At 46.3% G+C, this 18292-nt stretch overlaps 1 protein-coding gene across 1 annotated transcript in view; it reads left to right on the top strand.

The window, feature by feature from the left end:
* The window catches only part of ADAMTS7 (ADAM metallopeptidase with thrombospondin type 1 motif 7), a 131068-nt gene that overhangs the window by 46814 nt on the left and 65962 nt on the right, over positions 1-18292 (top strand). Inside the window, 3 exon segments of the mRNA XM_032764359.2 lie at positions 2849-2969; positions 5295-5539; positions 16282-16423. Coding sequence (XP_032620250.2) covers positions 2849-2969; positions 5295-5539; positions 16282-16423 — 508 coding nt within the window.

The raw sequence follows: 18292 nt of genomic DNA on the forward strand, positions 1-18292 counted from the left end.
AGTGGCAGTTACTCTGCCGAGCAGTACTCACAGAGCTGGGTCCACTTTTAGTATAAGCTCACAGTGTCGCAATCTTCATGTGGCATGTACAAGTGAAAAATGAGATTTAGCAGCCCTGTGCAAATGACAGGTTAGTCAGCCAGAGCTTGCTGCACACAAAAAAGCTGGCGCTGTCTTAGTCTCCAACACCAAAATTAAAACTAACTCCTTGGCTCAGAACAGGCTCTTAAGGTAGGAAAAAGTAAGAACATTCTTTCCCCATCACACAAATAAAACTGTTTTCCTGGACACTACTGAACCCAAATGGGACAATTTGCCTATTCACACAGTGTGAAGGGGCACTTACCTCTTGAGTGCCTTCAAGTGTCTGGGTGTGGTACCGCAGACTTTTTCTCACCTCTAGCACCCGGTACAGGCTCCCAGCCAACTTGAGCGGGTCTTCAGTGGCATGGCCCTCTGGCCATATCACCAAGTCCAGATGAACCCGGGGCTATTAAAGAGTCCAGTAACTAACAGTCTCTTTGCCCCTGCTGGGGCCTTCATCCCTGGTTCTGGGCCCTTTCGATTTGACCTTTTTGTTCAGGCTCCCAAATGAGGCCTATCCTCTTCTTGGGCTTCACGGCACTTTACCTGTGGCTGATAGGGCTGGCCCACCCTCTACTCCGGGTTTCAATCCAGGGACCCTATGCACAGCAGCCAGGTACTGTTTATTCAATCTGTCGCTGCTGATTCCCTGGGCCCCTTGCTACTGGGCCCTTTGATCTCCAGCCCTAACTGCGGGCCGGTGTCCCCAGGTCCTTCTCCCTCTGCGGTCGCAATGTAAGTTCAGCCAGCCATGAGTGCTGTCTGCTTGTTGGCCTTTGGCTAAAGAGGAGCACCCTCCTTCACCCCTCTGCTCCCCGCTGGGAACTGACCTGCTAAGGCCCCTCGGGATCTTTTATTTGAGCCTGCTGAGCTCTGATTGGTCGTCGCTAGCCCTTCTAGCCTTTGAAGGACCAGGTCTTTCTTCCTTCCAAGATGGCCGCTCCAGTGAGGCTCTCTAAGCAAGCCTAGAGGATGCAGCTTCGCGGCTTTTTTTCCGCCCACCTTGCGGTTTCTTGGGACGGAGTGTAGCAGAGCAGCGAGGCCTCCAGCAGGGGACACGAAGGCCTGGTACATCCTGTCACACACACATACTAAAAGGACCCTTTAGGCATTCACTCCAGGGCTTTTATTGAACTAAAATCAAATGGATACCTGTGTGAGTGCACACAGTACATTAGCAGAATATAAAAAATCTCCCTGGCACTGCAGAGAAACTGCACTGGCAAATCTACCAATCAGGAGGCTGCCATCTCCCAGCTAAAGCATGGGATTTAGCACTAACAAAGTCCAACAATTCTCTTCTCCTACCTGACCAACTCCCTACTCTTAGGTTCGTGTAACAGAAAACTATGAAAGAAATGAGCAGAAAGGTAAAAGATTGGGCTTTTACAAATAGTATTGCATCCAACTTTATATCAGAATCAGTGTAAAATTGAAAGGGTGCAAACAAATGCTAGATGCTCATAGACAGGCCCAGAAGAAAATGGTAACAGGTATATGGACTGCATTCTTGTCAAGGTATGTGAATGCCTAACTTCAAAAAGAAACCCAGGTGCTGCGTATGTGACAATTTAATAACTTACCAACACAAGCTGGCTTTGGTGAATCTTTAGTGAACTGCCAGACCTGACTCCTTCATCCCTTCTGAGCAGGACAGATGGCAGGAAAAGTGGTCATGAGTAAGTGCACAGTTAGAAATCTGACACCGCATGCCTCAGCATAAGGAACATCCGGCTGGCTTCAACCCTGTGTAAGTGTTTGCAACTTCACTGAAGCTAAACGAGCTGCATCTACTTGTGCCCTGATCCCTAGATTAAGATGAACCGAATTTCAGAGCCGTTAGCTGGCCGCATTGTTTGTAAGAAGAGCGATGGAACAAGCGCTTGGATACTGCAGCTACCCGCTGGGATGGTGAAGTGGAACAAAATAGAAGCTGTAATAGAAATGTAATAACAGTACATGATTCTGCAGTGATGGCCGTGGACAAAACAGTTCAGGGCACAATCACCAAATTCATGTCACCTGAACATCCCCCCACCCCGTTCTCCTGAGACAGGCAGGGGCCTGACCGAGACACCCGGATCAGCAAGGCTGCTCTCACTTACACTGGCAAAAGCAGTCCCCTCTGGGCTATTGTGTTGGCCGAGTCTTGGCAGAACACAGCACACTCCAGCCCCGGACATTGTTATTATCATTTGGAATTAATAGTATTGTAGAGTCCAAGGAGCCCCAGTCACAGACCAGGACACCATGGTGCTAGGCGCTGTATGTGGCCTTTCCCTGCCCCAAGGCAGAGCCCCAGCCTACCCCATGCACCAGGGAAGCAGGAGGAACTGGCTGTATATAAGTTCAAGATTTCCCCCATGCCAGAATCTGGCCCTTAATCTCCCTGGGTAACCCATGTATCTGTCTTCCTTATTTCGCATCCTACCAATAACAATTGGTACATGGCCAGGCAGGCTACTCAGTGAGCCTGGTCCTGGTCACATTCATTATTTCCTGTGAGGACTGGTGATCCCATCATGACTCTCTGTGACTCGGGCACAGCTTGCTGGCACTGAGAGACACCTGCGTGCTGTGTGATGGAGAAACAGACCCATTAACATTATTACAGCAGGCTCCCATGCACTTTCTGAGCCTCTGGAAGTGTATAATGCAGCTGTGGGAGCCAACAGAAATTGCACTTCTCTCGTCATTTAAAACCAGAGACTTGTGAAGAGATTTTCACTACTCAGTGTGAGCTACGGGAGTTCTTGTGTTTCAGAACGTGGGCTGTGACTATGAAATTGACTCCAACGCTGTCGAGGATCGGTGCGGGGTGTGCCATGGGGATGGATCCACCTGCCAGACTGTGAAAAAGACATTCGAGGAGAGCGAGGGGCTGGGTAAGGCTGTCTGTCACAACCATCTGCCAGCCTGTCCCTGAACTTTTGCTGGTTCCTGTTCTAACAGGGAACATTTGTGAGCAGCATGAATTGGTGAGAATGCACGGCACCTGCCATGTTCCGTGACGGACTCATTTAGGAAGGGAAGCGGGTCATTAAAGGTTAAACAAATACTAATAAGATATAGCAAGAAAAGGTGCTCAGAGATTTGCAGGTAGAAGAGACAAATCCACCACAGAGATCCTTTTCAGGAACCCTACAAGCTAAGGCCGGAGGCTGCTAGACTGGCAGGCAGGGGATGTGCTGTGGAATGCACGTGTGAGCAGCATGTACTCCTGGCCAGTTCATGCCGGTGGTGGCAGCATTTGTAGTAACTTTCTGGGGAACAGATAAGTCTTTACTTGGCAGATCACCATGCTGCTTAGGGGACACAGTGCATGTGGATGGTCCCAGTTTTTCAGGGTCCTTGAGGTACCCTTCAAGGTACTCTGCTTGACTCAGGACAACACAGTTACCTAGAGCGAGTCACTTAGCATCTTTGTGCGTCAGTTTTCCCTGTCTGTGAAACAGGGAAAACTCCAACCTCACAAGGAGACTGTAGTTCATCACAGTTTATAAAGGGCTTTGAGATTCTTTGGCAGAAGGTGCTGTAAAAGTGCAGTGTACCGTTATTACTATTTATCATTATGTTTTTGAGCAACAAATTCCCTCACAACTTTTTTTTAAAATAGGAAAGCTCTGTTTCTGTTCCATGCTTTATATATTAAAATGCCAAGATGGTTTTTGTATAGATAGATAGAGACAGCAATATAGAGAAAGTAAATTATTGGCAGTGCAATTGTTCTGAAAGGCATTGGCTATGACATGTAGGAAGCTAAGGGAGTGATTCCATCAATATCATTCATTTATATTTGTTAGAGACCAAAAACTTGAAATCATCCTTTACTATTTAATCTTGCTCCTTTTAAAATCACTGATACTTTTGCACTTGATTTCCAGGGGGCAAAGATTTAGCCTTTGGAACAGAGATGTTAAATTGATTATCATCCCAGTGTTTACCACTCAGAGGAAAAATATCCATTTACAGACCTTTGCTGCTAGGCCATTGTCTGCGCTCTATAGAGAAATCTGAGTTAGCTGGACCTCTGGGTTCAGCTTAACAGAAGGTTTTAGAGGGTTTGGATGGTCAATGTGGACAAGGTAAAATCACGTTAAATGCATTGGTCAAGGCACAGTGGGGACACTTTCAGTTCTGCAATGGAATGGACCAGCAGAAAACACAGCCTGGCTCCATGTAAGATTCTGCATGTGGCTCACTGGAAAGAAAGATGTGAAAAATACAGGAGCAGGTATAAATACATGAAAGGATGGGGTAGCTTTACCAAGTGTGAGGTCAGTCTAATGAGATAAATCAACTAACAGCAGAATACCAAGGGAGGAAAAATAACTTTTGAAGTGGTAAGAGAATGGCCTATTATATACAGTTGACAAGAACAGTGGTTCTCAAACTGGGGCTGCTGCTTGCGCAGGGAAAGCCCCTGGCGGGCCGGGCTGGTTTGTTTACCTGCCACATCCACAGGTCCGGCTGATCGGGGCTCCCACTGGCTGCAGTTCGCTGCTCCAGGCCAATGGGAGCTGCTGGAAGTGGCAGCCCCAGTTTGAGAACCACTGGACAAGAAGGTGTGAGTAACAGAAGGGAGAAATTAGTATTGAGGAAATTAAGTTTAAGTTTTGTAATGACCCTGAATAAAGACTGGGAGTGATTGGGTCATTACAAAAGCTAAACCTAATTTTCCCAATTCTAATTTCTCCCGACTGTTACAAACACCTTCTTGTCAACTGTCTGTAATGGGCCACTCTCTTAGCACTTCAAAAGTTATTTTTCCTCCCTTGGTATCCTGCTGTTAGTTGATTTATCTCATTAGACTGACCTCACACTTGATAAAGCAACCCCCATCCTTTCATGTATTTATACCTGCTCCTGTATTTTTCACTTCATACATCCGATGAAGTGGGTTTTAGCCCATGAAAGCTTATGCCCAAATAAATTTGTTAGTCTCTAAGGTGCCACAAGGACTCCTCGGTTTTTTTGCTGATACAGACTAACACCACTACCCCTGAAACCTAGAATGAAAGAGCTATTTTATCTGAGGCCCCAAGTACTCACTGATGCTGAAATCAGCAGCTAAAAGACAAAATGCTCTGTTTAATCAGCTTGGCAGCTCTCATTGCTCTAGCGATTTGACTGGAAGTGATTGATTTATCTGGCATGGGGTTCTTCTGTTTGTTCGACTGCCTGAGACTGACAGTCAATGAAATTCCCAGGTTACGTTGACATTGGGATGATCCCAGCTGGAGCCCGGGAGATTAGAATTGAGGAAGTGGAAGAAGCAGGAAATTTTCTGGCCTTGAGGAGTGAAGATCCAGAGAAATACTTTCTGAATGGCGGGTGGACCATCCAATGGAACGGAGATTACAAAGTGGCTGGGACAACCTTCACCTACGAGAGGACTGGAAACTGGGAGAACCTCACATCCCCTGGGCCCACAGGGGAGCCCGTCTGGATCCAGGTACTTGTATGATGTTTTATGTTGCCATGTAGCCACATGTGACAGGTGCAAAGATCTGTGTGGGGCAGATCAACATGCAGCAAAGCTCTTCACAAATATAAACTTGGAAAAATGCCAGTGGCAGCTAGGAATGGCACTTAGTCCTCATTCGCTGATAACATAGCTCTGATTATTAGTAGTAGTATTGTGATATTGTATAGAGACAACAACCAAAATCTAGGCCTCATTGGGCTAGGGACTGTACATTCACCTAAGTCCTTGCTCCAGAGAGCTTGCAATCTAAATAGACACGATGGACAAAGGACTTATCTTCCTTTTACAGAGGGGGAACAGATACACAGAGAATTAAGTGACTTGCTCAAGGTCACACAGAAATTCTATGGCAGAGCTGAGATTTGAACCCAGAGCTGCCAAGGCCTTATCCATAAGACCATCCTTCCCCTTGTTTAGGGAAGCATTAAGCTTTAAAGCAGATCAAATGCCTTATCATTCTGAACTGGGTGTAATTTCTCTCCCAGTATGATTTCAAATCAGCAAAGCACAGCTGAGCCTATCAAAATATTTTCAATTCGTGGTAATTGCAGCCAGTGGAATAATTTTGATTTTCCTTGCTGAGTCCAATTTAAACAGTTGCTCTGGTTAGACAGCACACCAACAGCTATGCATAACAGAACCTGGCAAACCTACCGCCAGATCCTTCCGAATGAAGTGTGCATTTGATGGAGCTCAGAGCAACCAACTGTTAAAAGTCTCATGCAAGGAAAACGTTGGACTGGTTATCACACCATCTCGCTGCTGCTTGAGCTGAGGAACGAGAGCACTTGCATTCGCAGTCTGCGGAGCCAAACCTCAAGCGTTGTAATCTCTTTATAGAAACTCAGCTGTACTGTGCTGGCAGTCAGACACACCTTAGACTCTGGAAATCCCTTCTGCTCTTCCCTTTCCATCAGAGCTCCCAGCTCCCAGTGGGATTTCTCTGTAGAAGAGCACAGTATGCCTAGCTCTCTCTGCTCATGGGGCAGTCAGAATTTCAGCACAAACTGGTGCTTTGACGGCAACTAGTAATCGTGCATGTTTCTTTGGGACCAACTGTAATTAGCAGCCAGAAGGATTCGCTTGATCTGACGCGCATATTTCCAAATTAGTAGGTGGATCCAGCCCACATTCTTTCCAGCTGAAACTAATCCGAAGAGCAGCGTTCCTCAAAACATTTACACAGGAGAGAGAATACTAAAAGAAATGTCTATTTCCTGAATCCTTTTTCTTATCTCATAGGGAAAGGGGAAAGAGATCACAACATTTTTAACAGCGTTAACAGAGCCCTCAAGATGCTTCGACATAAGACCCCTTGGCCTAGATGCCCCTTCCTGAATGCAGCAGCAGTGTTGGGTTGGGTTGCAGTGCAACGCCATGACAATGCCATTATCCCATTACAATGCGGTATTGTGACCTGGTGGCATCTTGCCAGCCCCTCAAGTATCCTGTAGCCAAGAGTCTTGGCATGAGGGTCAGCCCATGGCCTGCACTAGGGCACTAACTATGGCAGAGAGGGGGGGCTGATGGATATATATACAAATATAACATTTGGTTTGCAGTGTTAAAGGCTCTGCAAATCAGCCTACTTCGTGGGTGTAATGTCAGCTCCGGTTGCTCACGGGAGTGAGGGGAGAACCTCAAACGATGAGAATCTCTTACTCAGGGCAAAATCCAGACCCTCTGTTCCCCCCAGCCCCCAAGAGTCATGTTTCTAGGCTATAAAGAGGCATGAACACAGCTCTGTAATGGCAGCAAGAGGGAAGCACCAAGAAACTTTCTGAGGCAAACGGAGACAAAGATTTTGCCCCACTCTTATTTTAAGTTATTGTTCCTGAGGAGATAAGCCAAAGTTTGGGGCCTTGCAGGGTTGCTTTCGTTAGAATAATACATTGATGATGTGCATCAGGTATATTCTCAATGCAATGTTGTTTATTTAACAAAAATGTCCCCAAAATCCTGTCTCCCCGAACACATCAGAAACAAGCAGCAGCAGGCAGTTTCCTTGCTCAGAAATCCCCAAGTCTGACACACCAGCGAGCTCTGTGCCCACGAAGCCCTGTCCCTCTGCTTCCTCTTCGGGTCATACTCACAACTCTTTCCCCTGTCTTTCTGCCTCCAGCGCACACAGCCTGGAACCAATATCCCAGCCCCGGTGCCTGTCCCCAGGGAAACCCCTCAGCCCATGGTTTTGCTATGACCTACCATGCAGCCTAGTACAGGTGCTAGCCCCAAAGTCTCCACCTGATTTTACTACAGGGCTTGATTGTCCTTCCATTGAGCCTGAAAGAGAATGCCTGCCCCTTTAACGAGGTCTGTGATGGCTTTGGATCCCAGACCCCTTGCTGGCAGCAATCATCACCTTCCAATGTAACGTTACACAGGGATCAGCTGCAGCTTGAATTATTAATCTAAATTTCCATTTGGGGATTCCAAAAAAGTCTCATCTAGGACTTTGGGGACCCCAGTTCATTCCCCTCCTCGGCCACAGACTTCCTGCAAGATGTCAGGCAGGTCACTCAGCTTCTGTGTGCCTCAGTTCCCTGTCTGCGCAATGGGGCTAACACTGCATCTCCCCTCCCAGGGCTATTGTGAGGATAAATGCATTAAAACGCGTGAAGTGCTTTGAGATCTACCAAGGAAAAGCACTAGAGAAAAGATTATTGTTTGCCATCCATTCAGATTTTGCTCCTGTGGTTCAGCTGGTCACCAGACACCCTCCCCCCGGCCTCCCCACGAAGGAATTGGAGTTCTGTCTGTGTAATGCAGCAGGCTCTTGTTTGTAGGGGAGAGTCCTCTTCACTTCTGCCCATTCCCTTCATCTATTAATCTAATTACTTACTTTTAGCAAGAGGAACAAAGTGTCTTTTTCCTGCCCAAACTTCCGCTCAGTGTGAATCTGCCTCATACTAACTAGCATGTAGGTTTGTGTCTTTCAGGTAGCCAGATGCACTTCACTAATGAAGTTTTGATCATTTTTCCTTTTAAAACACAATCTCTCCTAGGAGTAGCCAGCCGTCCCCTCTCCCACATGTTTAAATACCTTTCCAAACAGCACTACTTTGCAGTAAAGGCCAGGCCCGTGTCACTATTTACATTAAATAACTCAATTGTCAGAAGTTTCTGATTATGCAGGCTCAAAATTTTATTCCAGTTGGATCTCTGCCAACTTAACTTCCAGCCCAGGAGTGAGTCTTTAAGATTTAAAAATAAAGGGGGCTGATTTCTCCTCTCATTTTACACCACTTTACACTAACGTCACTTTGACTTCAGTGGAGCTACGATCATTATAGACCAGTGTTAGCAGAGAAGGCCCATAAAATGCTGCCCAGAGACAGCTCCCTGAGGGGAAAGGAGCCCATACACAGAGTGACTGTGCAGTGGTCTCCTGGGGACATGCTATGGGGATGGGTTTATGTGGAATTTGGACTTCAAGCTCCAATGCAAACCAGTCAGATCCCAGGACATTCAGAACGAAGCCTGAGCTTCCCCTTTGCCCACATCCTGTCCAGTCATCGACCGATCTCGCTGTGGCAGGAGCCAAGGACAGTGCTCTCCCACGGTCATGAATTTTTGTTGGCTTTTGTCAACTCTTGAGTTTGGGAGGTGGGAGCGGGGGGAGAACATCAGAAATCATTGAATCATAGAAACGTAGGCGTGGAAGGGACCTTGTGAGGTCATCTCGTCTATCCCTTTGCTCTGAGGCAGGACCAAGTCAGCTGAGAGCATCCCGGACAGGTGTTTGTCTAACCTGTTCTTAAAAACCTTCCGCATGACAGGGATTCCACAACCTCCCTGGACCTCCCTGTTCCAGAGCTTATCTATCCGTAGAGTTAAAAAGGGTTTTCTACTCTCTGACCTAAATTTCCCTGGCTGCAGATTAAGCCCATTACTTCTTGTCCTACCTTCAGTGACCAGGGAGAACAATTGAGCCCTGTCCTCTTTAGAACAGCCCTTCACACATTTGAAGACTGTTATCAGATCCCCACTCAGTCTCCTTAAACATGCCCAGCCCTTTTAGCCTTTCCTCACAGCTTAGCTTTTCTAAACCTTTTATCATTTGTGTTACTCTCTTCTGGATTCTCTCCAGTTTATCCACATCTTTCTTAAAGTGCGGCAGCTGGAACTGGACACAGCACTCCAGCTGAGGCCTCACCGGTGTTGAGGAGACCAAGACAATTATTTCCCATGTCTCACATGCGACAATCCTGTTAATGTCCCCCAGAATGACATTAGGCTTTTTCACAGCTGCATGACATTGTTGGCTCATATTCAATTTGTGACCCACTGTAACTCCCCCAGACCCTTGTGAGCAGTATGGCTCACCTACCATCATCCCCATTTTGTACTTGTGTGTTTGACATCGCTGCACGTAACGGAAAATGAAGCCCTAGTTCTGGGGATCAGCTGGGGGACCTCAGCCTAGGAAAGAGAGGTTATTATTATTTGGGCATGTTCCTAAAAAGTCAGTATACATTTTAAGAAATCCACTGCACAATACATTTGCTGGGCAGCAGGGATGGGGGAGGGGTGGGTATAGGTCCTTTGCCCTGGTTATTGCAAATGTTAATTTCAACAGGCTCTTCTCTTTGCTTAGACTAGAGCAAACAACCCAGGGAGCAGAGGGAGCAGTTAATGAATTTCAGAGTTTATTCATTTCAGTGGTGAGCTGTTCACTTTAACATTCCCCTCCTTCGCCTCTCCTCCCCTCCCTCCCACCCCCATTGATGAGGAAAGTCTTTTTTTCTTTTTCCAAATGATGAGAATGTGTATTAGGTTTACTCCAGCTGGTAGGTTCCTCAGGAGTTCTAACCCAAAAGTTCCCCACGAATCCTGGGCTCTCCTGTGATGGGGTTGGGCAGCCTGAACTCACTTTTGTTGTCAGTTTCCCAGGAAGCCTTTTCACAAATATGTATGTTTGAGGCATCCGAGGAACACTCTGAATAAGAGCAAGACTTGAATCCCAATAAATCCCTGCTCAATGGCAGTTACAGAAGGTCGGGTGCTTATTTGAAAATTGTCCTGTTCTGCAAACAAATCCTACCATTTTACTTGTCACCCTACTCAGTGTAAAAGCATTGCTGGAAGGAGTATTTTTCAGAGCTGCTTTATATTTTAATTTACTGTGGCTGCTTGTGGGGGGCTATCAATCTATATGAAGAGATGGTCTGAAAAGTAACAAGGAAATCGAATAATTTTAAAGCAATTATTTCTATGTGGATTTCACAGAAGCCAATTGTCATCCCAATTTTCAGCTATGGATCTGGCTGTGCAAATGCACATACTCACTGCTGCAGACACCAGCCCTGGTTGGTTTAACACAAAGTCTCCCAGTTGATGGAACCTCTTGAAGCTTTTGAATGGGAGTTACTTGAGAACTGTTCCCTTTAGGACTATGAGCCTGACGCTTCTATTAAAGTCAATGGGCACTTTGCACTGACTTTTATGTCAGTAGAATCAGCTTCTACCCCCTTGTGGTTCATAGTCTGTTCATTTCTAACATCTGCAGTTCCACATCTGAACAATCAGTTGCCCAAAGGTTCACACAAAATGCAGCATACGATGATGCCTCTTTGAAATACAGCCAGAGCAAATCATACGTGGGCATTTGGGTTTATTTGTTGATTTAACTACGTTATTCCATTTTACTGTCCCTTAATACATGGAAAGACAGATTGCATCTGCTTTGTGAGCTGTGTGCATTCAAGGGGGAAAAGCAAAGGCAAAAGGAAATAAGACACTCCCTCGGTGCAAGGCAAGTTGTTCTCAAATACCTGAAGGGGAGGAAGGGGCTCCCTAGGAGTTCTTGGCTTTGTAATTTTGCAGATAGAATCTTAGACCACAGATTTCCCTGCTTAATTATTTCCCCTTGTGTTTGCATTCCCATCCTTTGCAGGCTGCCTGGGTAAAAGGTAATGACAGCAACAGCTGTCATAAGAAGCCTGCCTGTATCCTTTCCCTGGGATGCAGAGTTTTGCTGTATGTGTCAAATGGAACCCCAGCCCCCAGAATCCACAGCCTTATGACATTCCCTTCCACGAGTGGGGTGGGACGGAGATGGGAGATCCTGGGCCCTAATCCTGTGCTTCCTTGAGTTCTGTGTTGTCATTTATGCCTGTGAAAGGTGAGGGTTTGCTTCTGCCTGCTGAAGTCAGTGGTGCAGGATCATGCACTTAGTGCCGTGGGAGTGTTTGAAATTACCACTGGTGTAAATAAGTGGGGAATTCTGATTGGATACTGTTTCATGCCCACTTTGTACAGGTGCACATGGCAGCAGAAGGTGCAAAGCAGTGGACTATCAGGCCCCATATTCTTATTGACCCTGTATTATTTGTGTGTTAGGTCAGGGATCTTCTATTTACAATGAATATATTTCCCATCATGCCACCACCAGTTTTTGACAGTCCTTTTCCAGGAGGTAAATTCTAGTTTCTGTCTCTACTTGTAAACAAACACCTGTGGGCAAAGTATCTCAGCCCAACCTGGGACACCCTTCCTCATGCTTTTGCGAACCCAAGCCTTTCCTTGCAGAAGCTAATTGTAGAGCAAGTCATGCGTTCCCAAGCCTAGCTGGCCAAAAGGTCTATGCTATGCTTCATGGCACAAAAGAAGTTTTGCATAATTGGCCAAACTCTCAGGCAGCGTAACCTTGGCAATCCAGCCAGTGACTTTTATTTATTTAGCTTATATTTAATTAAATATTAACTATAAGAAATGCCTGATACTGCTGCTGTGTTATGGGACCCTCCCAGTCTCTTACAGAGTTTGGCTAAGTGGTTCAAGACCTCTTAATACCATATTTTCATGCTCTTCATGGCACCTCATGCTCCCTTTAGGTGTCTCTTCCTGCATGTTGGAGCTACCAGTCTACCATGATGGGTTAGAAGTGGTGGTTAAGTAAGCAGCAACCTATGGTACTTTGGCCATATTCTCTGTTTTGATGGAAAGGGTAGTTTTATAAATATCAAGTAAGCAGATATGTTAATACATTTTTAGAAAGAAGTAAGAGAAATCGTGAAGTTTTCTTGTCCTAATATTGTCAGTATCATTTTCCCTTGTTAATGTTAACCATTCAGAATGCCTTACACCAGAAAATCTCTGGAAAGCTTCCTGGGATTTGTAACCTAATTAAACCCTTCTGACAATGAGGTTTCACTATTCATCAGGAGGTTCTTGGAAGGAAGCCCTCTACTGCACCAAAGTTCCAAGAACAACAGAGCTTTGGCGATAATGGAAGCACTTAAGCTAAGAAAACAAGGCTAAGCCCACAAGCTTTCATAAGTGCTGTGGCCCTGCTTATTGGTATGTGAGGCAGCTTGGATTGAATTTATATTAACCAGTGAATCCATTTCAGTCATGTGGAGAAAGAGCCCCACATTTCACATGGGACGAATGCATAACATTTTTTCAAGTGTGTTTTTGCTAACTGAAGATTGTTCTGGATACTTTTTTCATCTCCGCTACTTTCCATTTCTCTGTGCTAGCAGTTCTTAGACCATTGCAAGTCAGTGTGACACCATGCTGATTCTTTGCATCATGCCATATCACCAGGGGCTATGGTCTCAACAGATTCTATTTGCTAACCAGAGTTGGGTATGGGCAGTATTTGGTTGGGAGACCTCCAGGGAAAACCTTCAGGAAATGGTGTTTGTCAGTGGCACTTCTGTCTCCAAGTCAGTAGTGTGAGCCACCCACTTTATTCAGATGTTTATGACAACAGTGGAAATGACGTAAGCCCAGAGACTTATTTTAAAAGCAAATATATTTTACCTCCTCTAACAAAGATTTAACCAAAGGCCTCATTTTATGATTGACCAGCTCAAATGCTTCACAGCAATGACTTCTAGAACATGTTTCTGCCAGAATATTTTTGTTCCCACTCTCCATCTCTCTTGCATCGCCTATTAAAATACAAACTTTAATTGCATTTCCTTCCCGCTTCCTTCTCACACTGTCTTAAGACAAGACAGTTTTAATGGTTCACACATAACAGTGTTTTTCCTGATGTTCTGCCGCATCAGCATTTCTTCTTTGTCTTTCTCTGGGGTGACAACAGCCAGTCTCACCTACAGAGCCAGGAAAAGCGAGAAGCTCAGAAATTCCCATCGCTTATAAAATTCCTTATTGGAGATCTCAGGAAAAGCAATTTACGTGAACTAGCCTTCAGGCAGCTCAGAGCCAGGTAATCACGCAGCCATCCAATGGTTCCCCTCTGGTCCACGCAAAAGTTTGGTATATTCCACAGAGTGAGGAAGAGGTCATCTACTGAGTCTGCAGTTAACACAGCCTGTTCCCTTTCTCCTTTCATCCAGTTAGAACTAAAGATGTATTTCAGCCTGCACTCTGGAGCCAAAACCCTTCTCCCCTTTGGAAAAGCTTGGTCCTGAACTTCATGGCTTGCCCTTTATATAAGTAACTGAACCAAACAACAAAGCATTTTGGAGAGAGGGGGAGGGATAGCTCAGTGGTTTGAGCATTGGCCTGCTAACCCAGGGTTGTGAGTTCAGTCCTTGAGGGGGGCCATTTAGGGATCTGGGGCAAAATCAGTACTTGGTCCTGCTAGTGAAGGCAGGGGGCTGGACTCAGTGACCCTTCAGGGTCCCTTCCAGTTCTAGGAGATAGCTATATCTCCAATTATTATTTTAGTCCTGATCTGGCCTGCACTGGGCAGCTTGGCCTCATCTCTAATAGAAGGGAAAGACTTTAACTATTTCCTAACCATAATACCCTTGCAAGGGCTAATTTTAACACCACCAACCTTCACTAAGCTGATGTGGTGCTAGGAGGCACTGTGCTTCAGAGGGCTGAGGTCTGTCAGCTAAAACATAAAACCAAAGTCCTGACAGTCTGGTTATCAAAAGTCCTCTGGCACTTCTATGGGGGATGAGGGAAGACAAAACTAGAGGCATGAGCCCCATGGATGTGAGTAGGTCTCCACTGGATTAACTACATTGCACCTACCACAACTTCCTTGTTGCTTCACTTGGATTTGCCAGTTTTCTCCCTCTGTTCTAAAGCTACTGGGCAGCGTTGCTGGGGTAATTGTGAGCTAGAGTTACTCTGGTGCGGTGTGCAGTTACTGGTGAGAATATGCTTCAGGTTGGCAGGTTGTCTGTGGACGAGGACTGGCCCGCCACCCAAGGCCTGTGAAAGTGTGGGCTCTGTTGATCTATGGGTACCCAGAAGCCTCCTACTGCAAGACAAACCAAAGAAAGAAACCAACAGGTCTCCACTGGCCATCACATACAGTCCCCAGCTAAAACCCCTCCAACGCATCATCAGGGATCTACAACCCATCCTGGACAATGATCCCACACTTTCACAGGTCTTGGGTGGCAGGCCAATCCTTGCCCACAGACAACCTGCCAACCTGAAACGTATTCTCACCAGCAACTGCACACCGTACCATAGTAACTCTAGCTCAGGAACCAATCCATGCAACAAACCTCGATGCCAACTCTGCCCACATATCTACACCAGCGACACCATCACAGGACCTAACCAGATCAGCCATACCATCACTGGTTCATTCACCTGCACGTCCACCAATGTAATATACGCCATCATATGCCAGCAATGCCCCTCTGCTATGTACATCGGCCAAACTGGACAGTCTCTACGGAAAAGGATAAATGGACACAAATCAGATATCAGGAATGGCAATATACAAAAACCTGTAGGAGAACACTTCAACCTCCCTGCCCACAGTATGGCAGACCTTAAGGTGGCCATCCTGCAGCAAAAAAACTTCAGGACCAGACTTCAAAGAGAAACTGCTGAGCTTCAGTTCGTCTGCAAATTTGACACCATCAGCTCAAGATTAAACGAAGACTGTGAATGACTTGCCAACTACAAAACCAGTTTCTCCTCCCTTGGTTTTCACCTCAACTGCTAGAACAGGGGCTCATCCTCCCTGATTGAACTAACCTCCTTATCTCTGGCTTGCTTCTTGCTTGCATATATATACCTGCCCCTGGAAATTTCCACTACATACTTCCTACGAAGTGAGTATTCACCCACGAAAGCTCATGCTCCAAAACATCTGTTAGTCTATAAGGTTCCACAGGATTCTTTGCTGCTTCTATAGTTATGGCAGATTTGTTGCCAGTGATCCCCTGAACAAGAGGCAACAGGCCAGATTCTGAGTTCATTTTAGGGTTACCAGATAGCAAGTGGGAAAAATCGGGACTCTTTTTTTGGGGAAGGGGGGTATTGTTGCGTATATAAGACAAAGCCCCTAATGGCAGGATGGTCCCAATAATATTGGGACATCTGGTCACTCTAGTTCATGTATACCAGTGTCGATGAAGTAGCTCCGCTCAAAGTATTGGCACTGAAATTGGCCCAGAATCGGTGTGTTCTGGTTGAGCTTTTCAGCATTTAAAGACCCTCCCACGTTGCAGGGGCCTAGAGCTCGTGGTTCAGCCCGAGCCCAGAAGTTTACATGGCAAGGAAACAGCCCGGCCGCCCTCACGAGCCCAAGTCAGCCGGCACATTGAGCCGCATGTTTGTCTTTGCTGTGTAGACAACCCCAAGGGCCTTGTGTATTGAACAGGACTCTCTCCAATCGTCTCCAGATCCCTGTGTTGCACGCAAGTGTGTTTGTGTATGTTATGCTGCTGCATAGCAATGTCTTGACCTATAATAGAAGCCAAAAAGCCCAATCAATGCCACGTTACTGAAGGAGCTGTGACTTTGTCTCCTCACAGCTGTTGTTCCAGGAGACGAACCCAGGGGTTCGATACCAGTACACGATCCGAAGGGAGCCTGAGCATGACAATGAGATTCAGCCCGCAGAGTTTTCCTGGCGATACGGCTCCTGGACTAAGTGCACTGCCACCTGTGGGGCAGGTACGTTTGTCGATCTTTTCATGCAGTGTTACGATTACAATCAGCAGCTTTGCCCTCGCACACTGCTTTACTATAGCAAGGGGAGTAGAGGTGATTTTTTGTAAAGTATTCCATGCACATAGAAACCAACAAGTTCTGGTACAGCACATCCCATCTGAAATCAGTTTGATCAGATCTGATTCATGCTAAAATATTTGCATAATCATTGGAGGTTACCACCACAGTTAAGGTACCAGAATAGGTCCAGTTCTCATGGGAACAGTGTGACCTCCACAATAAATAGGTCTGAAACATGCCAGTTCTGGCCAAATCTCTATAAACATCATGTTTAAAGGGAACAACACAAAATAATTCATTTGTGCCACATTTTACATCACAACCTAGGAAATACACATCAGAACAGTTTGCTGACATTTGTCTTAGAAACTCTTTGGCCTTAGGTTTCAGTGGGTTTGTAACACAGAAACAGCTGCTGGGGTCATAAATATCCAGACCAGACCCCCTGTGGAGCTCAGGAGCTTGGAGTCTGCACTTTATCAGCTTTTTCCTCTTAACTTGGTGTCCTGTTACCATGCTGGTTGCCTGGAGGTTTCAGGGACTTCTGGTTGATTCAGACAAAAGAGTTTTAAAGAAGTTGAATAAACATAAAGTTGCCTGTATTTGGGTTTGCACAACACTATTTTAAAAAAGCAATTTTAAGCAACTCGCAGAGGATCAGACTTGAGAGATTCCATGGAAATGCCTCATCCAGCAGATCCCTAAAGCGTGCAGGGCAGGGCTCATGCTGTTCCTTGATCTGTATCCGTGATTCGCCTGTCCCCTCCCCAAAGTCAACACACCAGGTCATCAGTCACCTCCCCCTGCCCTTTTCCCTCAGGTTGCCTTCCATTCCCTCCACAGCTTCTTCTATGCTCTCCTCCTTGGCTCTGGTGATCAGTCTGCCTGTTTCAGGATGTGTGTAATGGGCTAATCACCACAAGGTACCCCGTCGCGGCCAGACATCACAGCTCTCTCGCTGGGTTAGTGCCCCCTACCAGGGGTCACGCCAGCACCGGGACTGATTCTCTGCCTTCGAACTCAGCCCTGCAGCCGGGACACCCTCTTTCGTGCACCCTTTCCGGCTCCCAGTCGTCCCAAACTAAAAGTCTAAAAATGTCTTTAACGGAAACAAAAATTCTTCCACCCTTTCTGGGGCTTTTCCTCAGCCAGGCTTCAGCTCAGCCTGCTGGGCTCCACCACCCTTGTAGGCCCCCTTCCCTGTGACAGGCTGGGACCCCAGTCCCACCCTCTGCTCTGGGGTCCAGGCCAGGACCAGCTCCCAAAGAGCTAGCTCCCAAACAGCCTGTCACCCAACCAAAGTGAGCACCCCACATCTGACCTTTCAGTCCTCATCCTCCAAGGGAACCCACACAACACCTTCAAAAGACAAGCCTGGGAACTTAAATTTGCTTCTCTGGTAGACTCATGCTAGAAACCATGGACTCAGCAGTGACTCTGATTTTATGGCTCATCACAACTCTTTGTAACACACCCCACTGTCTGCTCACCCTTACTTGCCCGCTTCATTTGAAATGTAAATGGTCTCCTATAGCATGTGTAAACCCCTTAAGCTTGACAATCTGCCCCACTTTGTATTTAGCTCAGACACTCTGTTTTCCTTCCCTAGACCTGAAGAGGAGCTCTTTGAAGCTCTAAAACTTGTCCTTTCTACCAACTGAAGTTGGTCCAGTAAAAACTATTACCTCTCCTACTTTGTCTCTCTCATATCCTAGGACAAACACCGCTCCAGCACCGCCAATGTACATTTTGCAGTGTTAAATAATGACACTTGGTCAGGCTGCGTGTAAACTACAAGTCCCAGTGAGTTTC

This window comes from Chelonoidis abingdonii, chromosome 9, assembly GCF_003597395.2.
Source record: "Chelonoidis abingdonii isolate Lonesome George chromosome 9, CheloAbing_2.0, whole genome shotgun sequence".
Taxonomy (NCBI): Eukaryota; Metazoa; Chordata; order Testudines; family Testudinidae; genus Chelonoidis; species Chelonoidis abingdonii.